The sequence below is a fragment of the Echiichthys vipera genome (genome assembly GCF_963691815.1).
Source record: "Echiichthys vipera genome assembly, chromosome: 3".
NCBI classification, from domain to species: Eukaryota; Metazoa; Chordata; class Actinopteri; order Perciformes; family Trachinidae; genus Echiichthys; species Echiichthys vipera.
Window position 1 is genome coordinate 6876264 of NC_139828.1, and position 19988 is coordinate 6896251.

Consider the following 19988-nt stretch of genomic DNA (forward strand, 5'->3'; position numbering starts at 1 on the left):
CAAATGAATTGTCCCAAACTGACAAAGCAAGTTAAGGTTTAGACTTAAATCTAGTCTGGTATTTGTCCGGTCCAAGTTGTTTGAGAGAATAATAGCACTCCACCTGTTGCTTTTTCTATTATATATCTCCAGCTGCAGCCTAACAATTGGTTTTTCCTTTAAAAAAAGCTCGGTACTGAATCTTCTCTGCCTCACCTGTCCTGTTTCTTATATGGTGGATGCTATATTTGAGCCTTTATAGCCCACTCCACCCTCACTGCTTCACTTTTATAGCAGCCAGCTGTAATATATCAGGATCACACACAAACACACACACATGTACACACACACACGCACACGCTTGTGACTGCATGCAAACACACACATTCATGCAGGGTTAGATACCCGTGTGTGGACACAGACACGCCGGTGAAGACAGTGGTTAATGTTCCACCATGTGTTCTGTGTACATGGAGACAGAAGAGGAAGTGACAGACAGTTGGTCGATACAGCAGAGGCCCCATGGCTGATCTGCACCGCTGGTTTACTGAGTAATGACAAGACAGACGCCTTCATTAGTTAGGATTGTCTAATCCGGAGTTCAGCTGTGGATAGTTTCTCATAAACATCGTTTATTTCATCGTTTTGTTTCATCGCCTGTTGACAGATGTGACATAATGATTTTGAGCAATCCCTTTACCACAGGGTGCTAATGAACTGACCATAAACCTGTGCATCCTGTAAACTTCAGCTAACATTGATTAAAAAATAAAGAAATCCATCATAAATTCATTCAATTTGAAAGGTTTATACTATTTATTTGCTCATACGCCCAAACTGAGTCATTACTCTGTTGATCGGATCCTTCGGTCTTCCACTTAACATATTTAACATATTTAATGTTGTGATGATCCTGTGTTTTGCATTTGAGAATAAAATAGGGCTCATGAAAATGAATAAATGGGACCCTTTTACCTCATTAACATATGGGCACAAAATGTAGAAATAAATTTAAAGTATTTATTAATTTATTTATTTCAGCAGGTATTCATTTTTTTATTTCTATATTTATTTAGTTCTGCATTGATTTATTCTAGTATTTTTATACATTCGTGCATTTATTTATTCAGTGATTTCACTATTTAGTCTTTATTTTAGTTATTTCTGCATTTATTTATTTATTCTTGTATTTGTTTATACATTTATTTATTTATTTTTATGCATTCATGTATTTTATTTATGCATTCATGTATTTATCTATTTAGTTCTAACAAGAGGTATATATGATTTAACATATTTGGTGATGATCCTGTATTTTGCATCTAAGAATAAAATAGGGCTCATGAAAAATAAATAAATTGGACCTCATTAACACATGGACACAGAAATACATAAATAAATTAATGTAGGTGAACAAAATTGTAGAAATACATGTAATGTTTGTCATGCATTTATTTATTTAAGCATTTATTTATTTTTTATTTCTGTTTTTATTCCTGCATTTATTTACCCGTTATTATCACTGTTTATTTATTCATTTATTCATGTATTTATTCCTTTATTTCACTATTTATTTATTCGTTTATTTATTTTTTATTTCTGTTTTTATTTCTGCATTTATTTATTTTTTATTTCTGTTTTTATTTCTGCATTTATTTATTCATTAATTTATTTCACTATTTACTCATTTATTTCTGTATTTATTTATGCATGTATTTCTTTATTTACTAAGACTTAAACGTTAGTCCTCCATCCTGCTGCTGAACCTCCTGCATCCATCGATGTTATCGGTCATCCGTTTGTCTGCCTAGATGAGACAAACTCAGTCGATGCCCGAGCAACCGATCAGAAATTGAAAGTTAATTTCGTTATATAGTCTCGTTGTTGCGAACAGCGGCTGATAGATGAAGCAGCGATGGATGCAGACTTAACTTTCTCCTCTCGTCGGTCTCCGGTGGTGTGTTTACGCGGCTGCGTGGCGTCAAGCCAGCCGTTAGCTTCCGGCGTAGGACTCGGTGAGTGGAAACCAGTTGCCATGGAGATCTTAAATGTTTAGGCTCCTGAATAAAGTTTCACATTTCTCAATCGATAGTTTCACCAATAAAGGAGCATAACCTCTAAAACCAGAAACCCAAAGTAGGTGAGTCAGAGTTTACCTCACTAAACTGTAAAATGTTAGAGAACAGGAAAATTCAGGTGACATTTTCATTTAGCAGGTTTTGACCATCTACCTAAAACACACATATATTCAGTTTTACATCATATAAGAGTAAACTAACTAAATCAGTCACACCTGAGTGATGCTACAAATGTCACTGGCAACCATTTATCCATGTAGCCTAATGTTTGAGAGTATTTTGAACACATTCAAGCAGCCAATGTCAAATGTGTACTTGCTAACAGCCTGCTCTTTGTCAGGTACAGCAGTAGGAAGCGAAGATTAGCTTAAAAAGACTCCACAGCATTAGCATGAGATGCAGTTCATATTCATACTCAGGTCTGTACATCATCAGATGCACAGTAGGGATCAACCGATAAGGATTTTTTAGTGCTGATGCCGATACCGACTGCTGATTTTCACAAGCCGATATTTGGAGCAGATGCTACTTTTGCGCTCTCCCTTTACATCATAAAAATCACACAATGATGATAACAAATGTTACAAGTCTCAATTTAGAAAAAGGAGCATTTATTGGACTTAAAAAAGGCGTCTCCAGCAGCACGGAGCTGCTTGTGAACGCCTCTCTGAAAATAATAATAAACTATATTCCCAGCAGCCCGCATCGACTGATACGATACACCTAAAAAACGTAAATACCGCCCGGCCGATGTATCGGTCTATAACTAATGCACTAACGTAAACATCTGGTTCTGTTAGTGCACATTTAATGTACTGATGTGCCTCTGAGATTTAAGATGCCAATGAAGAGAATTACATTTGTGAAGCTCACAAAATAAACATGGGATGTGGGACATTAGGAGTGAAGGGTCTCAGCGTTGGATACCTCGGAAAGATGTGTTTTGTTTGTAACATGCTGCGGAAAATGACCCCACTCGTGATTTGCCCACGTTGATCGTAAATTCACCTGAAACCTGGTAACAACCTTTTAGGGTCTCGGGTTACATTATCACACGTGTGTTTGTGTACAGACATCCTGAAGCGTGGTGGTAATGCTGCGGATGCTGCTGTTGCCATAGCAGCAGCGCTGGCGGTAACAGAGCCGTGCAGCACCGGCCCTGGTGGAGACGCCTTCTGCTTGTTCTACGACGGAAAAACCGGAGAGATCAGAGGAGTTAACGGCAGGTAGAGGTCCTTCTTTAGCTGCTGTCGTCGTCTTCATAATATAGAAAGATTAGCTGAGTCTCTCTCTGTGTCCTCAGTGGTCGTTCGCCCAGAGCGCAGACCCTGGACTTCCTGGAAGGACGGGGTTACAATGCGCAGGCCCCTCCTTCCCTTCATGATGCCTTGAATGTCACAGTACCAGGGGCCCCTGCGTGCTGGTGTGATACTGTACATCTGTTTGGGAGTCACAAGGTTTGACTCTGTGTGCGTTTGTGTATCCATCTGTCGGAAAACGGTGTGCGCTGAGTTTTATGCAACACTCAGAGTCCTTCTAATATAATCATTTACATGACATAAACAACCTAAACGTAAACACAGCAAAAGGAACCATATTGACAAACCTCAATCAACACACATGGAAGTAGGACTCTTGACTCTTGTGAGTGTTTTAAATAGTGGGCTCTGTGGATTTTCCCTTATTTGGGTCAAAACAGGAGTCATTTAGCCATCTACGGTAGGGTTTATAGTATATTTTAAAATAGCAGTCTCGAACTTAAATTACCTGGGAGACACTGTGCTGTTTCTTTCCTGGAGGGGCCCTTGAAATCAGCAATATCCATTTGAAAACTGGTGAACTTGTCTGCTTGAAATTGTGCTCCTGGCAGCTTTCTCTTTGCAGATGAATAGAAATTCACAAAAATAGGATCAGTCCATGTCTCCTATGTAAACCGTTCTTTTAAGCTCAGAAGGAGACCTTTTGGTGTCCGATTCACTGCGGTTAATAAAGCCAAACTATTTGTCTGGTCTAATTTCGCAGTCTTGTTAAACATTGAAAGATTTCTAAAACTTAAAAGACTAATGAAACATCTACACAGGGGAAAAAAACTTTATTTGTGTGCAGGACTTAACGATAAAACTGAAAATTGACATTGTTGCATAGACTGGATGCCCGTGTTTCAAAATGGGTATAAAGTGTTTACATGTATGTGTCTTCGCTCTGCATGTCCACTCCAACTTCCCTTTTCTGTAGGTTGTTTCGTCCAATTTCCATCCACACCTTCCTGACTTAATGAATGCTTTAAATGTAAGTAAATCTAGATAATGTGAAATCAGTGCAGCTACAACTGCACCCAACAGCTGTGCCTACTCGGTCGAGGGGGCGGATTGTAAGATCTGGACCCAGGCAAGTGCCTTTATTCACATATAGATAGATCATGAAGCTAACATTGATCATAAAGTAACCCCTGAAGTATCCTGTCATTCGCACAGATTGACAATGGTTAGATGACTGTAAAACCCTCAGAGGACATTACAAACCAGTCACAGTCTCCACATATTTCTTCTCAAAACAGTGACTCACACTTCCTGTTCATGGAGGTTTCCTGTGAGGTAATAAGCGCGTGTTTCCTCTCCCCGTTTTCCTAGCTGTCCTTACAGGAGGTGCTGAGGGGGGCGACGGAGCTTGCAGAGGTGGGGTTTCCTGTTGCCGAGGTAACAGCTCACCACTGGGAGAAATGGGTGGCCGCTCTGAGAGATGCTGGGAAGGAACTAGGTGGGGACCTGCTGATTGATGGTCACGCGCCCAAATGTGGACAAGTATTTAGGAACCCTACTCTGGCCCAGACCCTGAAGGTAAATCCTGGAAACTAAAACGCACACAAAAAAACATGTACAGAGGTCATGTGAGGAGCACTGTGACAGTTTTTTCTGAAGTCGTCATTTCGGACAGGAGGAAACAGAACAATGTAGAACCCTGGAAACACCGCTGTGCTGGTTCCACGTCCTCCCAGAGGTTGTTTTCTTTTTCTAAACTTGCCGTAGCCCTCTGTATGGGAAGACCATGGATGAACCCAGAGGCATCATGGGTAATTTACAACTCTGAACCCCTTATCGTATTGGATGTTGGAAAACAAGGTCAAAATAGAGTCATAACCATGGTGATGGTATACTGAATCGAACCAAGGGCGTAAAGTGTTAGAGCAATGGCCCCTACCCTACTTCCTACCCACCTACCTTTGCTGCACATGCTCGGACTTCATTTTGATCTCAACTACACACCTGTAATGTTTCCTGACTGTATCTTGCACGGTTGCAACGCTTTTGCGACAAATTCTGTCCACATCTTGGCAAGTGATTGCAGCATTGGCCGATCCAACACTTTGCTCCAGACTTAAATATCTCGACATCTATTGGATGGATTTCCTTAAACTTTTGCACAGAAATCCATCGCCCTGAGAGGGTGAATCTCACTGAACCCATTAACTTTTCATCTAGCACCGCACCAGAAGGACATGTTTTTTTTATTTGTCCAATCCTGTGCTTTAAATGGAGTGTCAGTAGGTTATTCTGAGGGACTCAGTGGTTCAAATCCCCGTACCGACCAAGTATGGAGTGTAGACTGGAAGTTTGAGAGGGGCCAGTTTGCCTCTTGGTCACTGCTGAGGTGCCACTGAGCAAGGCACCAAAACCCCAAACTGCTCTGTAGATTCCTATGGGACTTCACTAGAACAATCACTCTGACACACAGTATGTGTGTTTGTCTGCCTGTGTGTCACCTTTGAAGCATGCACTGATCAATACTCACTACAACATCTAACTCTTAAGCAGTTCAATAATGCAAGAACACCACCAAGTACGCCCATAACCCCCTCACACACACACACACACACACACACACACACAGTAGAAACAATAGCAGTGACTCAGCCTCATTGATGGCTGGTTTCCATGGCATCATAACGGCCATTCCTCAGCGATGACGGTGTGTGTTACTTTGTTGTGATGAAAAATCACACATTCACACACACCATCCTGTTCATTTACCTACATTGATTGGACTTGTAGATAGACACAATAACAGACATATCTTTCAAACTTGTGTTGCATTACATCATATTTTAGTGTTTTGTTCTGTGGTTTTAAAACATGTAGACGGACCAACAGAATAGGTCGATTGATTGAACCCCTGATGTATCGACAGGAGCTGGGTGAGCGCGGCAAACCGGCTTTCTACCAGGGCAGGGTGGCCCAAGCCATCGTCGATATCGTCAACCAAAATGGTGGAGTCCTGACCCTGGATGACCTCAGCAGCCATGACAGTGAGGTCATCACCCCCATATGCACAGAATACAAGGTGAGGTCAGAGTCTGCACATGCCTATTGTTTCTGTATTTTGATAACACGATCGGCGTAAGGAATGACGCCATTGTGTGTTCAGGGTGTTCATCTGTGGGAGCCTCCTCCGAACAGTCAGGGATTGGCGGCCCTGCTGCTGCTTAACATCCTGGAGAACTTCCCTCTCAAAGGTATTCACTGGCATGCGGATGCAACGTACCAGCAGAGACGCATTGGGGCTTCACACTAGAGAATGTGAAATATAGATATTAGTCTGGTGATGTGGATGATTGAAAATTCACTTCACAGAACTGACAAATCATCAGAATATTAAGATCATTGCTCTTATTAGTCTTGGTTTTATTTCAGACAGACACTATGACAAAAAATAATGTGCTTTTTGAACATGAAAGCATGTAAAAAGAAAGTATGAAACCAAAAGTGAGCATAACACGTCCCCTTTGGACCTCTGCCCCCACAACATTACAATGCAGGTGATTGTAATCCTTTTTGTGTTTCTTCAAAATGTTGAAAAATAATATAGAAAAACTCTGCAGCAGTGCTTTTGCAGTCCAGTCCTTATTGGTTTCTCTGGATAATCAATACAACTTACTCTGAACGGTTCTCAGAGGGACTATTTCTTTGGTAGAAAGTGGTTCTAGTGGACAGTTCACTGAGACTATACTCACTTCTTCCTCACCTCAGATCTCGGTGCCCAGCCATGTCTCCTCAGCGACAGCTAGTGTATACGTGTGGGTGTGTGTATGTTTATGTTTATGGGTGTGAATGTCTGTGCGTATGGCTATGTATGTGCGTGAGTGTGTGTATATTTGTGGGGGTGGGAGGTTTGGGTTTTAATGGTGTCTCTTTGTTGTTCATGTTTTGTTTTGCTCTGTGTTTATTTTCTGTGACGCACTTTGTGCTAGACAAGGTATGGAAAGTGCCATATAAATGAAGTTGATTTGATTTGATAATACCTGAGTAATTAATCATACTATTTTAATATCTGTTGTGTGTGTGTGTGTGTGTGTGTGTGTGTTTAGCTGCAGGTCACAACAGCTCTGATTACATCCATGTACTGGTGGAGGCTGTGCGTTTGGCACTAACGGACTCTCTGCGTTACCTTAGCGACCCAGACCTCATGACCATCCCTTTGGAAACGTTACTGGACAAGACCTACAGCCGCCAGCGAGCGCAGAACATCAGCGCGGACAGGTGTGTGTTTCTCTGTATGTGAGTGTGTGTCTGTTAGTACCAGTGTGTACCTGTTGTGCTCTGTTGACTTTAGATAGGACTGTAGACTTTTACTCCCTCCCCGACCTTAACGTCCATCCCTCAGTGCTTCGGTCCCTCCTCCCCTGCTCCATCCGCAGTGTGCGTGTGTTTGTTTTGGCAACAATATGTATTTTCTGGTCAATGCTGTAGACTTTGAACTTTAGATCAGTTCTAAGACAAATAGACAAACAGACTATAAAAGTATAAAACAACATAATGATATCTTACCATGTATATACACACACACGCACACACACACACACACACACACACACACACACACACACACAAACACACACTGTTTTGCACTAAATCCTGCTGTTGTTGCTGTTTCATTATTCTATGTTAGTCTAATAAACTTGAATTATTGAGGGTGCTCTACTGCACACATACAAACTCATACAGTACACCAGTCCTTCACCGTCCATTTATTTAGCATCACCTCCACCTTATAATGATTCAACCTCCCCTAAATTTAATGTGAATTAGAACCTAATGTCTTTTTCATTAATACAAACTGTAAAACGCGTCTTCAGCCATTATATTTACATGCACATTATAAACCAGGTGAAAGCAGGAAATTACAGATCATATTTACATGCACTGCAATAACCTGCTGACAGGTACTACATGTTTACATGTAGCTGGCAATCCGGCCAACACCCTATGATGTTGTTTTTTATATGGTTTGTTAGTGATATGACGCTAGAGGCTGAACACTGGAGTGACAGACTATGAGAGGAGAGTGAGAAAGCACACAATTATAAAGATTATCTAAGTGTGATAGCCAGTGCTTCCAGTGTGCGAGGCTGGCGCTTGTGGCATTGTAAGGAAAACTACGGAAAGAGACAGGCAGTGATACAAGAGAAATGCTTGATTTCGTGTCTGTATGTAATTTGAGATGTTGTCAGTCAGAATTTCTAGACGTTTTCAATTTAGAGGTATGTTCTTTTAATGGGCCACAGGTAACAGACATGTTTTATACTTCTTGTGAATCAAGTTAATGCAATCTTATTTTCACATGTGTTTTGTATATACTTTGTTAACGCCTTATGTTGAAAACGGGACGTAGTCACGTGTATCCTTCCACGTCCATCACTGTCTGCTCGATCTGTGCATCTCTCATTATCAACAAGCTTTGTTGTTTCGAGATAATGAAATCTTTAACTTGTGACTTTGAGTAGGGTAGTTGGATAATTCGATATGATCATTTATCGTCTTTCAAAGGAATCGTGAACAAAGCAAATATCGAGATATCACGATTACACAGTTATGTCATCTAAACTGAAAATCACAAGCACACATTTAAAAAAACAACAACAACCTGATGTGAAATATTTTGAGTTTATAGTTTGCTCTTAAACTTGTCATCCATAAGGTTTGAGATACGCTGTTTCTAGCGGCCTCTGTGGCAGTAAGATATAACTGCAGGTGGGCCTGTTCTTTCACAGCCCTCCATCCCACTGCTATGAGGCACTGCAGGGCTGTTTTGAGGTGACAGACTGGAATGCACTCTGTGAGCCGCATGGAGAGGACATTGATGGGCTTACTGAATGCATCACAGACTACATAAATTTCTGTGTGGACGGCATTGTCCCAGCTCGGACTGTGCGTTGTTACCCAAACAACAAGCCCTGGGTAACCAAAGACATCAAAGCCACTCTGAACCAGAAGAAGAGGGCCTTCAGAGGTGGCAACAGGGAGGAGCTTCGGGACGTTCAGAGGGAGCTTAACAACAAGATCAGAGAGGCTAAGGACAGCTACAGGAGAAAGCTGGAGATGAAACTCCAGCAAAACAACATGAGGGAGGTCTGGAGTGGCATGAAGACCATCACAGGCTTCAGACCAGCTAGCGGTGGATCTGATGGCAGTGTGGCTGGGGCTAATGAGTTGAATCTGTTCTTCAACAGGTTTGACACTGCAGCCCAAGCCCCTGCTGTCTCTCCTGCTGACTGTCTACAGCCATCACTGCTTCTGACCCCCCCTCCTCCTCCTGATAGCACCTCATTCAACGCCATGAGACCCTCACACCCATCCCCCTCTCTTCACACCTCTCCTGGCTCCCCTGCTACCTGCCCTCCTCTCACTCTGGACTTCGAACCTCCCCCTGCTCAACCTGCACAGTTTACACCGCTTCAGGTACGGAGACAACTGAGCAAACTCCACGCCGGTAAGGCTGCAGGCCCTGATGGTGTCAGTCCACGGGTTCTCAGAGCCTGCGCCGAACAGCTATGTGGAGTTCTACACCGCGTCTTCGAGGTGAGCCTGAGCCTCCAGAGGGTCCCTGTGATATGGAAGACGTCCTGCCTCGTTCCAGTGCCAAAGACGCCGCAGCCCAGCGGTCTCTCTGACTACCGACCGGTGGCACTGACGTCTCATATCATGAAGACCCTGGAGAGACTCGTCCTGGAGCAGCTCAGGCCTATGGTCAGGCCACACCTGGACCCCCTGCAGTTCGCCTATCAGCCCCCGGATTGGAGTTGAGGATGCCATCATCTACCTGCTAAACCGTGCCTACACCCACCTGGACAAGCCGAGGAGCACTGTGAGGGTCACTTTCTTTGACTTCTCCAGCGCATTCAACACCATCAGGCCTGCTCTACTGGGTGACAAGATGACGGCGATGCTGGTGGATCCCCCCCTTGTTTCCTGGATTGTGGACTACCTCACTGGTCGACCACAGTACGTGCGCCTGCGTCACTGTGTGTCAGATACAGTGGTTAGCAGCACTGGCGCACCACAAGGGACTGTTCTCTCTCCTTTCCTCTTCACCCTTTACACCACGGACTTCAGCTACCAGACAGAGTCTTGCCATCTTCAGAAGTTTTCTGATGACTCTGCTGTAGTGGGATGTATCAGTAAGGGTGAGGAGGCTGAATACAGGGCTGTGGTTGACAACTTTGTCACATGGTGTGAGCTGAACCACCTGCAGCTCAACACAGCAAAAAACAAAGAGCTGGTGGTGGATCTGAGGAGGACAAAGACACCAGTGACCCCAGTTTCCATCCGGGGGCATAACGTGGACATTGTAGAACACTACAAATATCTGGGGGTGTTCATTGACAATAAACTGGACTGGACTAAGAACACTGAAGTCCTTTACAAGAAGGGACAGAGCCGCCTCTATTTTCTGAGGAGGCTCCGCTCCTTCAACATCTGTCGGACCATGCTGAGGATGTTTTATGAGTCTGTGGTGGCTAGTGCTTTTATGTTTGCTGTAGTGTGCTGGGGCAGCAGACTGAAGGTTGCAGATGCCAACAGACTCAATAAACTGATCAGAAAGGCCAGTGACATTGTGGGGGTGGAGCTGGACACCTTGGCTGCAGTGTCAGACAGGAGGATGCTGTCGAAGGTGCGGGCGATACTGCAGCATGGCTCTCACCCTCTCCACAACACTCTGGCTGAACAGAGGAGCACCTTCAGCCAGAGACTGATTGCTCCTAAATGCACCACTGAGCGCCACAGGAGGTCATTCTTACCTGTGGCCATTAAACTGTACAACTCATCTCTTTAATTATCGGACTCTTGACTACTTCAAAACAAAACAAAACAAAATATAAATATCTGTTCTCATTTCATTTCATTTGCCATAACAACCTAATTGTACAGTGTATATATCTCAGATTGTATTTTCACACTCACTTCAGATTGTTTACTTGATTGTTTATTATTTATTTGTACTGTATTTTATTGGCTATTTATTAGCTACTTTAGATTTATTTTAATTGTATTTTATTTGAATCTTTACTTTATTTTATTTCTACTTTATTCATCTTTATGGCTTGTTTCTACTGTGCACGGAGCATTGGAACGAAAGAATTTCCCCCCGGGGATCAATAAAGTATTCTGATTCTGATTCTGATTCTGATTGTCAAGTCCACGGTCACTGAGTGTGTTGACTTTTTTTGTAAACTTTAGTGACACGCATTCACCTCTCCACTTCCGATCTGGCCCCTATATGTTACCTTCTTAAATCCATATCAGACACACAGACATTCCTATTACGCTATTCTGCCCTTACTACAAGCCTGTTCCCGATTTCCGATTACAAGTGAACACAGCATAACCGTTGGTGACGAGCAGACCAACCACTGTCAGCAGCATCACTAACGTGGTAACTTATTAACACAGACACTGATATTGTAATACTCACCGAAAGGCAACAAGTGCTTTCATTAGTGGGTCGTATGATGATCGACATTGTTTTAACTCACTCTTTGCTAGATAGTAATTTAAAAGACAATTAAATAGATTAAAATCTTACGGACTACAACTTCAAGTTACCTATATTGGGATAGTAGATTTTGGCCATATTGCCCAACCATAATCTTGAGATAATGACATTGAACTAATTTTTAATTGTGTGTTTATCATCAGGGCCATGGAAGTAGTGGAGCCTGGTCTGACAACAGGAAGTGACACAGTCTATTTCTGTGTGATTGACAGTCAGGGCAATGCCTGCTCATTTGTCAACAGCACCTACATGGGCTTTGGAAGCGGACTGGTCCCTAAGGATTGTGGATTCTCACTACAGGTCTGAGGGGTCACAAAGAGGGTGTGAGTGTGTGTGTGTGTGTGTGTGTGTGCATGTGAGGTAGTGACTGGTATGTAACACTTGCTAAAACAATACAAGTGTAGTAATATGTGTGTGAAGCCGAGACAAAAGAAGAACAGGTCATATAGTATGCAAGTGGTGCTAACTTGAAAATACTTTAGAAAACCATGGACCAGATCTATGAAGATATATCGCTGTAGTAACATGGTCATATGCTTTCTAGAAGCATGCTAAAACATAAAACTGTATTTTCACAAAATCCCCTTTCCACACAGAATCGGGGTGCCAGCTTTTCTCTGCGCCGTAACCACGTAAACTGTGTTGGTGGTGGGAAGCGGCCTTATCACACCATAATACCTGCCCTTCTCACCGACTCCGCAACCGGATCACAAAAACCACGACTCCTCGCTGCGCTGGGGGTGATGGGGGCTTTGATGCAACCGCAAGGACACGTCCAGGTATGATCAAGAATAGACCGAGATGGAGTTTGAAAATTAGCCTTGAGATAAAGTATGTAAGATATGTCCCCAACACTGTTGTATTTATTTTGTTTATTTGACATTAACATTTGATTTGTCCAAGCGTAAATACGTTACTGTTGGTAATTTTATAGTCAGATTGGCATTAGAGAAATCATAAACACTTGTGTGTGCACCAGGCTAGAGGGACTTCATTACATCAGCTTTTAGAATCAGTCAAAATGACTTATTTAACATATCTTTCTTTAATTATGGCTCAGTCTTGTGAGTTTAATGTGTTAATGAGGTAATCACTGATGCTGCTTTTGTGTTTAGGTGTTGTTGAACATGTTGGAGTTTGGGATGAATCCTCAACAAGCTCTGGATGCACCAAGAGTATACGTGCAGTATGATCACACAAGTATGTTCCACCATTATTATCCATATAAGATGTAGGCAGTAGGGTGGTGGTTTTCTCTACTGTTAGATGACATCCTAAACGGTACATGAAAATCGTATTCTGATGAAACATTATGCGTGTCTAGCTGATCAGTGGTCAGTTAATCTGGAGGAAGGGGTCGGCCAGGAGGTAGCCGAGGAGCTGAGAAGACGGGGCCACAAAGTCAGCGGGCCAATCACAGGTACATTTTTTTTAATCTTCACAGTTACTTTTGGCAGCGGTTTCATGGTATTTTGTACATAAGTGTGACACAGCAACAGAAAGTAGCAATCAAGTCTCTCATGATGAATGGATGCCACATGAAGCCTACTCAGAAGTTAAAGTTGGGGTATGCTGTTATTTCTTGTTTGCATCATTGAGAAAAAAAATAAAAACATAATAACTTTTCCATTGTAATTGAATTGGTTTGAGAGAAAACTATACTTCTGCACCTCCTCTTTAACCTGACTCCGCCTGATGGATGATTCGCATGAGTCGCATTGTCTCAGCATATCCATCTGGGAACTCTGGTTTGGAGATCTTTTGGGAAGGGGCAAACATACTGTTTGCTGATTGGATAAACCATCTGTCTATCACCACCATACGGGCCAAATCAACCAATCAGATAGACAAAGTGTATGACGTACTAACAGCGTTGAGGAAAAGCTCAGAAAGTGAACAACATATCAGTAGAGCATATTTGCCTTTTGTGTAAAGCAAATTTGAAGATAAGACACAATATCAGGTGCTGAAAAGTGTTTGTGAGCGGCTAACAGGATTACGGCTACCGCTAATGTGTCTAGATCAGGTCGGGTTTGCATGTGTTGCGTCACACTTAAACCCGCCTCAAAACCAACGCTGATTGGATGTTTGCTTAACATGCAGCTCCAAATTTTCTCCGTCGCATGTTACCAGACTGATCTGCGAGTAAAATGCAATGGAGCTCACGAGATCAGGATGGTCTCACGAGGCTACCTCCTCTTGCCGCTATAGTATAGTTGGCTGTTCTGCAAATGAATGCCTTCAGATTGTGGTAAACCTAATTTAAAGTTGCTTTTTCAGCACTGGGAACAACCCAAAAAACCCAAACCCAAAGGAAGACAGACTTATCAAAAGAGTCTGACAAGAAAATACCTGTCAGAATTTCAGAGAATAATAGTTTAGCCTTCTGCTAACTTTAGTAAAAGGCACAAGGTTGTGCCTCTTTCAGGTTCACGTTTGTATCTTCAGCCTAAAATAACTGAAAGTCATCTTAAAGGGTTTTACAGGCCCAAAAATTTGCAAAGAAAACAGGATGGTTGTTCTCATAGTAATAATTGCTGTTATATAAAGGCATCGGGATCATAATCACGATGGGGATGATTGAAATGAAAGACTAGTACTTGTACAGGTTACTGTATGAAGCACATGCATATGCCCGTGCTCGTCTAATGGGAGGGGCTTACGACAGAGAGGGGAGAGCTTGTTATATTAACTGTTATATTGATGTATAGTAACAGCCATAAACAACCGGTAGTCTCAAATCAGTGGGATTAGAAAGTACTTCCCATAAAGCCTGTTGCTTCCTGTTGCAAACAGGATCTTCTTATTTGTTCCTCTTCCCTACCTTGGCATCATTCTGGGGGGAGTTAGCTGTTACTTTTCTCAGGTGTGTGAACATTTGTGTACAGCCTAGTAGCACATAATCTACAATCCAGTGAAGAAGCGCTCACCTGCCTACCCTCTTGGACATTTATTCAAAATGAAAGCTGCTGTAATGTATAGATTCTCTAGAGCAGCATGTAGCTCCTTGATGGATTACCAGTAGACTGCTGAATTCTATAAATGAGTACTAACTAGTAATACTGTTATTTCAAGGTTGCAGTTATAGAAAAATACAAGATAAAAAATAAACCTGTTCGTCCTTGCTGTCTTAATCTCATCTTCATCCGCTTATCCGGGGTCGGGTCGCGGGGGCAGCAGCTCTAACAGGGGACCCCAAACTTCCCTTTCCAGGGCCACATTAACCAGCTCTAACTGGGGGATCCCGAGGCGTTCCCAGGCCAGTGTGGAGATATAATCTGTCCACCTGGTCCTGGGTCTTCCCCGAGGCCTCCTCCCAGCTGGACGTGCCTGGAACAGGGTTCATCCTTACTAGATGATCCTGAACCACCTCAACTGCCTTCTTTCAACGCAAAGGAGCAGCGGCTCTACTCCGAGTTCCTCACGGATGGCTGAACTTCTCACCCTCTCTCTAAGGGAAACTCCAGCCACCCTCCTGAGAAAACCCATTACGGCTGCTTGTACCCGCGACCTCGTTCTTTCATGACCATAGGTGAGGGTAGAAACGAAGATTGACCGGTAGATAGAGAGTTTTGCCTTCCGGCTCAGCTCTCTTTTCGGTGCGGTAGAGCAACTGCAACACCGCCCCCGCTGCTCCGATTCTCCCGCCAAACTCACGCTCCATCGTCCCCTCATAATCGATTTATGTTTTATAACCTTTTATTTTGAAACCACCCATTGAAGCCAGTGTGAGCCTTTACACACATTTCTTTCCTGTGTGTCTTACGCTGTGACACTGCTTTTAACATCATTCATTCAATAACAAAAAAAAATGCATTTAAGGAAGCAAACGTCTAACTGCTCATCACTCTGCTGCGCATTACTTTCTTACTTAAAAGTGCCACAGTTCAACCAGAAGTCTTAATCTCATGATCTTAGCCTGCTGATGAAACATGGGAAACATCCTGGTTTTCATTTATCTTTTCATTCAAACACACAGGCCACAAGAGGTCTCAGTTCGGGCGGGGGCAGATCATCACGGTGGGGGATTGGTGGAACCCATCTGTCAATCAAGCTGACCATCCGTCCAGGGTGCTGTGGGCGGGATCAGACCCCAGAGCGGATGGATGTGCACAGGGATACTAGACGTACATGATGTCCTTTCCTCCTCCCTGCAAATGTGAAATTCGTTCTGAAGGAAAATTCCTACATATGAAATATTGAGTAGAAGTATAACAGCAATTGTTTTTTTTACCCCGTAAAAACAACTCAAGATATTCCACCTATTCGTTGTTGCTGGTCTAGAAATTAAAAATATCATTACATATACAGTAAAAGCAGCCTTCCACAGTAAATGAGAGTTGCATTTTTTCTGACAGTGAATTTCCCAAAACAAATTTAGTTTTGACAAATGTGATGTGAATCAAATCAATCAGTGTTAAATCTCAGTCCAAGTTCATTTTGAATCATGTTTCTGAACTTGTGTTTTTGTTTCTGCGGTTGTTGAAATGTTATTTTAAATGATCTGAAATATGAAGATGAGGAAGCACTTTTTAAAATTAGAAATTATATTTTTTATCTCTTTTATTACATTACCCACACACACACACACACACACACACATACACAGGTGTCACGGCAAAGGGGCTGCCACGTAGTCGGCGCTTCATGCAGTTGGGGTTCAGTGCCTTGCCTTGTGGTTGAAAAGCCGTTTTAATGCCTTCACCGTAATGCCCCAAATAACCAGTGTTAGCCACGTCTGGCTGTTAGCAACTCTAACAGATTTCTCCGTTAATAGTTCATACACAAAAAAACTGTCTTGATGGATTATTTGATGTATGTAAGTGCTGAAAAAGACCATGGGATGATTTTGCGCTGAATTACACTTTAAGGGCAACACGGCAGTGCCCAGGAGGTGAACTGGCACCTCTCAAGCTCCCACATCTATTCATCTATTCATGATTCTGTACATTTTTTACAAATGAGAAATAAATGTGATTTATTGTCAAGTGATGTTTAAGTTCAAGAAGAGGTTTGTTCATGGCTTCTGCAGATTCCTCTTAACCTGATGAGAAGCTGAATCAAGTTTTAATGCGAGTAGTTAATACTGTCATAGGGAATTATAATTAATTTAGTGTTTTTGATTCAGCACCTGGACAAGATACATGTGTATTTTTCACACTGGTTTTTGAAGCGCTGTTCAAAATTATGAATGTGCCCTTTTTAGAAATTGTGGTTATATTTTGTCAGCAACACGGCCTTATGGAAATGTTGATCAGTCATATGATTAGTTGGTCTGTGCAACACTTTGGTCCTGAGCAAGGGAGCGTACCCATGTTCCCCGCAATTACCAAAAAGGGTCCTGTGTTCCCTGTCTGTTATTATTTCCACCATCTGTGCTGAATTCCACAGCAAATAGGCCTATGTAGACCCTAGCCCTGCCCCCTAACCCTAACCGTAACCCTTTGCCTTCACTGATTTAAGTCAGCATTTTGTTATGGTTGAGGTTTATGCAACCGGGGAACACATGACCCGGGGAATATAGGGAATACCCCCTGAGCAAGATGTCTCGAAAAAGACTTGTATATGTCGACGATACTGCAATGTGAGCTGCTCACACACTTACTAAATAAATTCTATCAACTCTTTCCCCGTACGCCCTGCTGCCAACCACCAGTTGAACACAGTTGAATCAAACAGTCTAACGGTTCAGTGTGTGTGTGTGGCGTGTGTGACAGTCATCTGAGCTCCAGCACACTGCTGCATTTAAAGGGAGAGAGTAATTAGATAACGAGTACCAGCCGTGCACACACACCTCTCCCTCCTGCAGTTGATTGCCAACCATACCCACCTCCACAGGGTGTTCCTACGCTTCACACTCAGGGTGAATACGTATGTTATTTGCGAACTCTCTCATCCTTTCTCTAGCACCACCATCGAAATCTATTTAAATTCATTGAGCACACTCAGCTCAGAGGACAAACCACTGACAGGAGATATGGGCCAGCACCGCCAAACCAAAACAAAACATCAGCTGTGCACAGAAGATGCCTCAAAGTTTATTTTGCAGATTGATCTAAAATTAGCTGAGTCCACATCCCTAGTGTTTTTGATGACCCCATGGCCTTTTCCACTGTCACAACTCTTAAGACATATGACCATGATCTGGTACACGGCATATGATGCATATGAACTTTATCTTTTAGTGAATTTTTAGCTGTTGAGAAACACCCTGCTGCCCCTCAACATACCACACTGACAGGATAGATGATACTATATGCAGTGGGTTGTGTCGTGTGAAGTATGTGAGTTGGTAAAAAACAGGCAGCTCAAACATGACTCCACTTCAACACTGATTTCTTGTTGTAGAAACATGATGTTGGACTTTGATTCATTGTTTATCTCCTTACAGCTCCAAACCCCCTGGTACCATTCACTCCCATAAAGAGCCATGCGTCCTGTCCTCTCAAACACACCGTTTTACCTAATCTGTCTTAATTAACGCTGGTTGAAACAGCTCATTAGAGCCGCTCGTTAGTGGCCAGTCCCAGCTTACAGCGCAGTTTATCGGGCTGTGGAGCATTCCAGATGGATTAGAAAAGCAGCTCACAACATGCTGGGCCCCTGAGACACACATATGTACACACACGGCCTTTGTGGCTTTCTGACACAGCACTGTCAGGAGGCATGTTGTGCCCTATTGCCCCACATAGACTTGCTGAGCTTTTTTATCGCACTGACCTAGAAAGTGGCAGCAGGTGACTTTGGGAACATGCATTGTTTTGGCTTGGATCGGTCCTAAACGGATCTACAGTGTTGCTGTCTGAAGCTGAAATCTTCTGTAATGCTTCAACATTATATGTAGGGCATTGGGGAAAAACTGGGGGCATATATCATTTAATTTATTTCAAAACAGTACAAACTATGTTATAATCAAGGTTGGATTTTATTTATGTATTCTAAAAAGTTGAGATATTGGAGAATGCTGATTTCACTTAATTAGGATTGATTAGATCACCTTCTCTGTATTTTTTATATTATATTATTTTTATATAATATTTTTAAGTATTGGAAGGTTACTGTTTACATTAACTCAACTATTGTACTTAAGTACAATTTCCATTTTCCGTGACATTATATAATAAACTACTATGAAGAGGGAGATATTGTACTTTTTACTCCACTATATTTATCAGACCACTATTTTTTTAAATATTACTTTTGCGGATAGGCGCAGCAGGCGGAAAGGAAGGGGGAGAGACAGGGCTTTCAGCAAAGGGCCACTGGTGGGACTTGAACCCCTCTCTGGCCTCTGTCTGGTGTCTAAAATCTGCACATGGAACCGAGCATGTGATCAGACTTTAATATTTGATGCATTGTTACAGATTTAACTATGAAATCTTGCTCTCATATCCAGTAACATAACAGTGACAGGTGCCGTTCATCTGCATACTAAGTGCTTTTACTATTGATACTTAAAGAACATTTTGTTGCTAATGCTGCTGTACTTGCACTAAAGTAACATTTTGAATCCAAGACTCACTTTTTGTAAAGTATTTTTATGAATTAGGATTGCTATGTTAATAGTAGATCATCTAAATACTTGGTTCCTGCACAATATAAAGTCTGTATAGGTGCATACAGTACACACAGTATATATGCAATGTTTTGGTTTAATAGATTACCTAAAAAGATTCAAAATGATATGATGCAAGGTCAGGGCTTCCCAAACTTAAGCATGCTGCGGCCCAATTTTAAAAATGAAAATGATCCGTGGCCCGCGCAAACATTTGAACGTAAATAATGGTAAATATATAAGTGTGCAAAAAACTCACTGTTGTAATGACTCAGTCATTCTGAGGAAAATAAATACTTAAGGTTGTGAGGCCTGTCTGACTAAGAGGCTGTGGGAAACACACACACACACACACACACACACACACACACACACACACACTGTGGGATCTTTCATATTCTTGGCCGCGCTCTCCGCAGCCATTGGTCAGCCCTCTTCCTGTGAATGTGTTTCCTGCCGCACGTTGTGTCATGGCAGAACTCCCTCTCTAAGGAAGGAGAATCTGTTCAATACACACACACACACACACACACACACACACACACACA

The 19988-nt window shown here is 42.4% G+C and overlaps 1 protein-coding gene across 1 annotated transcript; it reads left to right on the plus strand.

The window, feature by feature from the left end:
* The first annotated feature begins 1874 nt into the window (after positions 1–1874).
* Positions 1875–16203, plus strand: LOC310966316 (glutathione hydrolase-like YwrD proenzyme). Its single transcript, XM_083940101.1, has 12 exons — positions 1875–1994; positions 3130–3283; positions 3361–3514; positions 4688–4894; positions 6243–6395; positions 6480–6567; positions 7420–7591; positions 12029–12185; positions 12482–12664; positions 13001–13085; positions 13210–13305; positions 15865–16203. The coding sequence occupies exons 1-12, from the start codon at positions 1895–1897 to the stop codon at positions 16008–16010; spliced, it is 1695 nt and encodes a 564-aa protein (XP_083796227.1). The 5' UTR covers positions 1875–1894; the 3' UTR covers positions 16011–16203.
* Positions 16204–19988: the final 3785 nt, after the last annotated feature.

Excerpts from the sequence above, each read along its gene's own strand:
- LOC310966316 (XM_083940101.1), top strand. The coding sequence starts at position 1,895 with ATGGATGCAGACTTAACTTTCTCCTCTCGTCGGTCTCCGGTGGTGTGT. Across the intron at positions 4,895-6,242 it reads CTCTGGCCCAGACCCTGAAG|GAGCTGGGTGAGCGCGGCAA; the intron begins GTAAATCCTGGA and ends ATGTATCGACAG. Across the intron at positions 12,665-13,000 it reads AACCGCAAGGACACGTCCAG|GTGTTGTTGAACATGTTGGA; the intron begins GTATGATCAAGA and ends TTTTGTGTTTAG.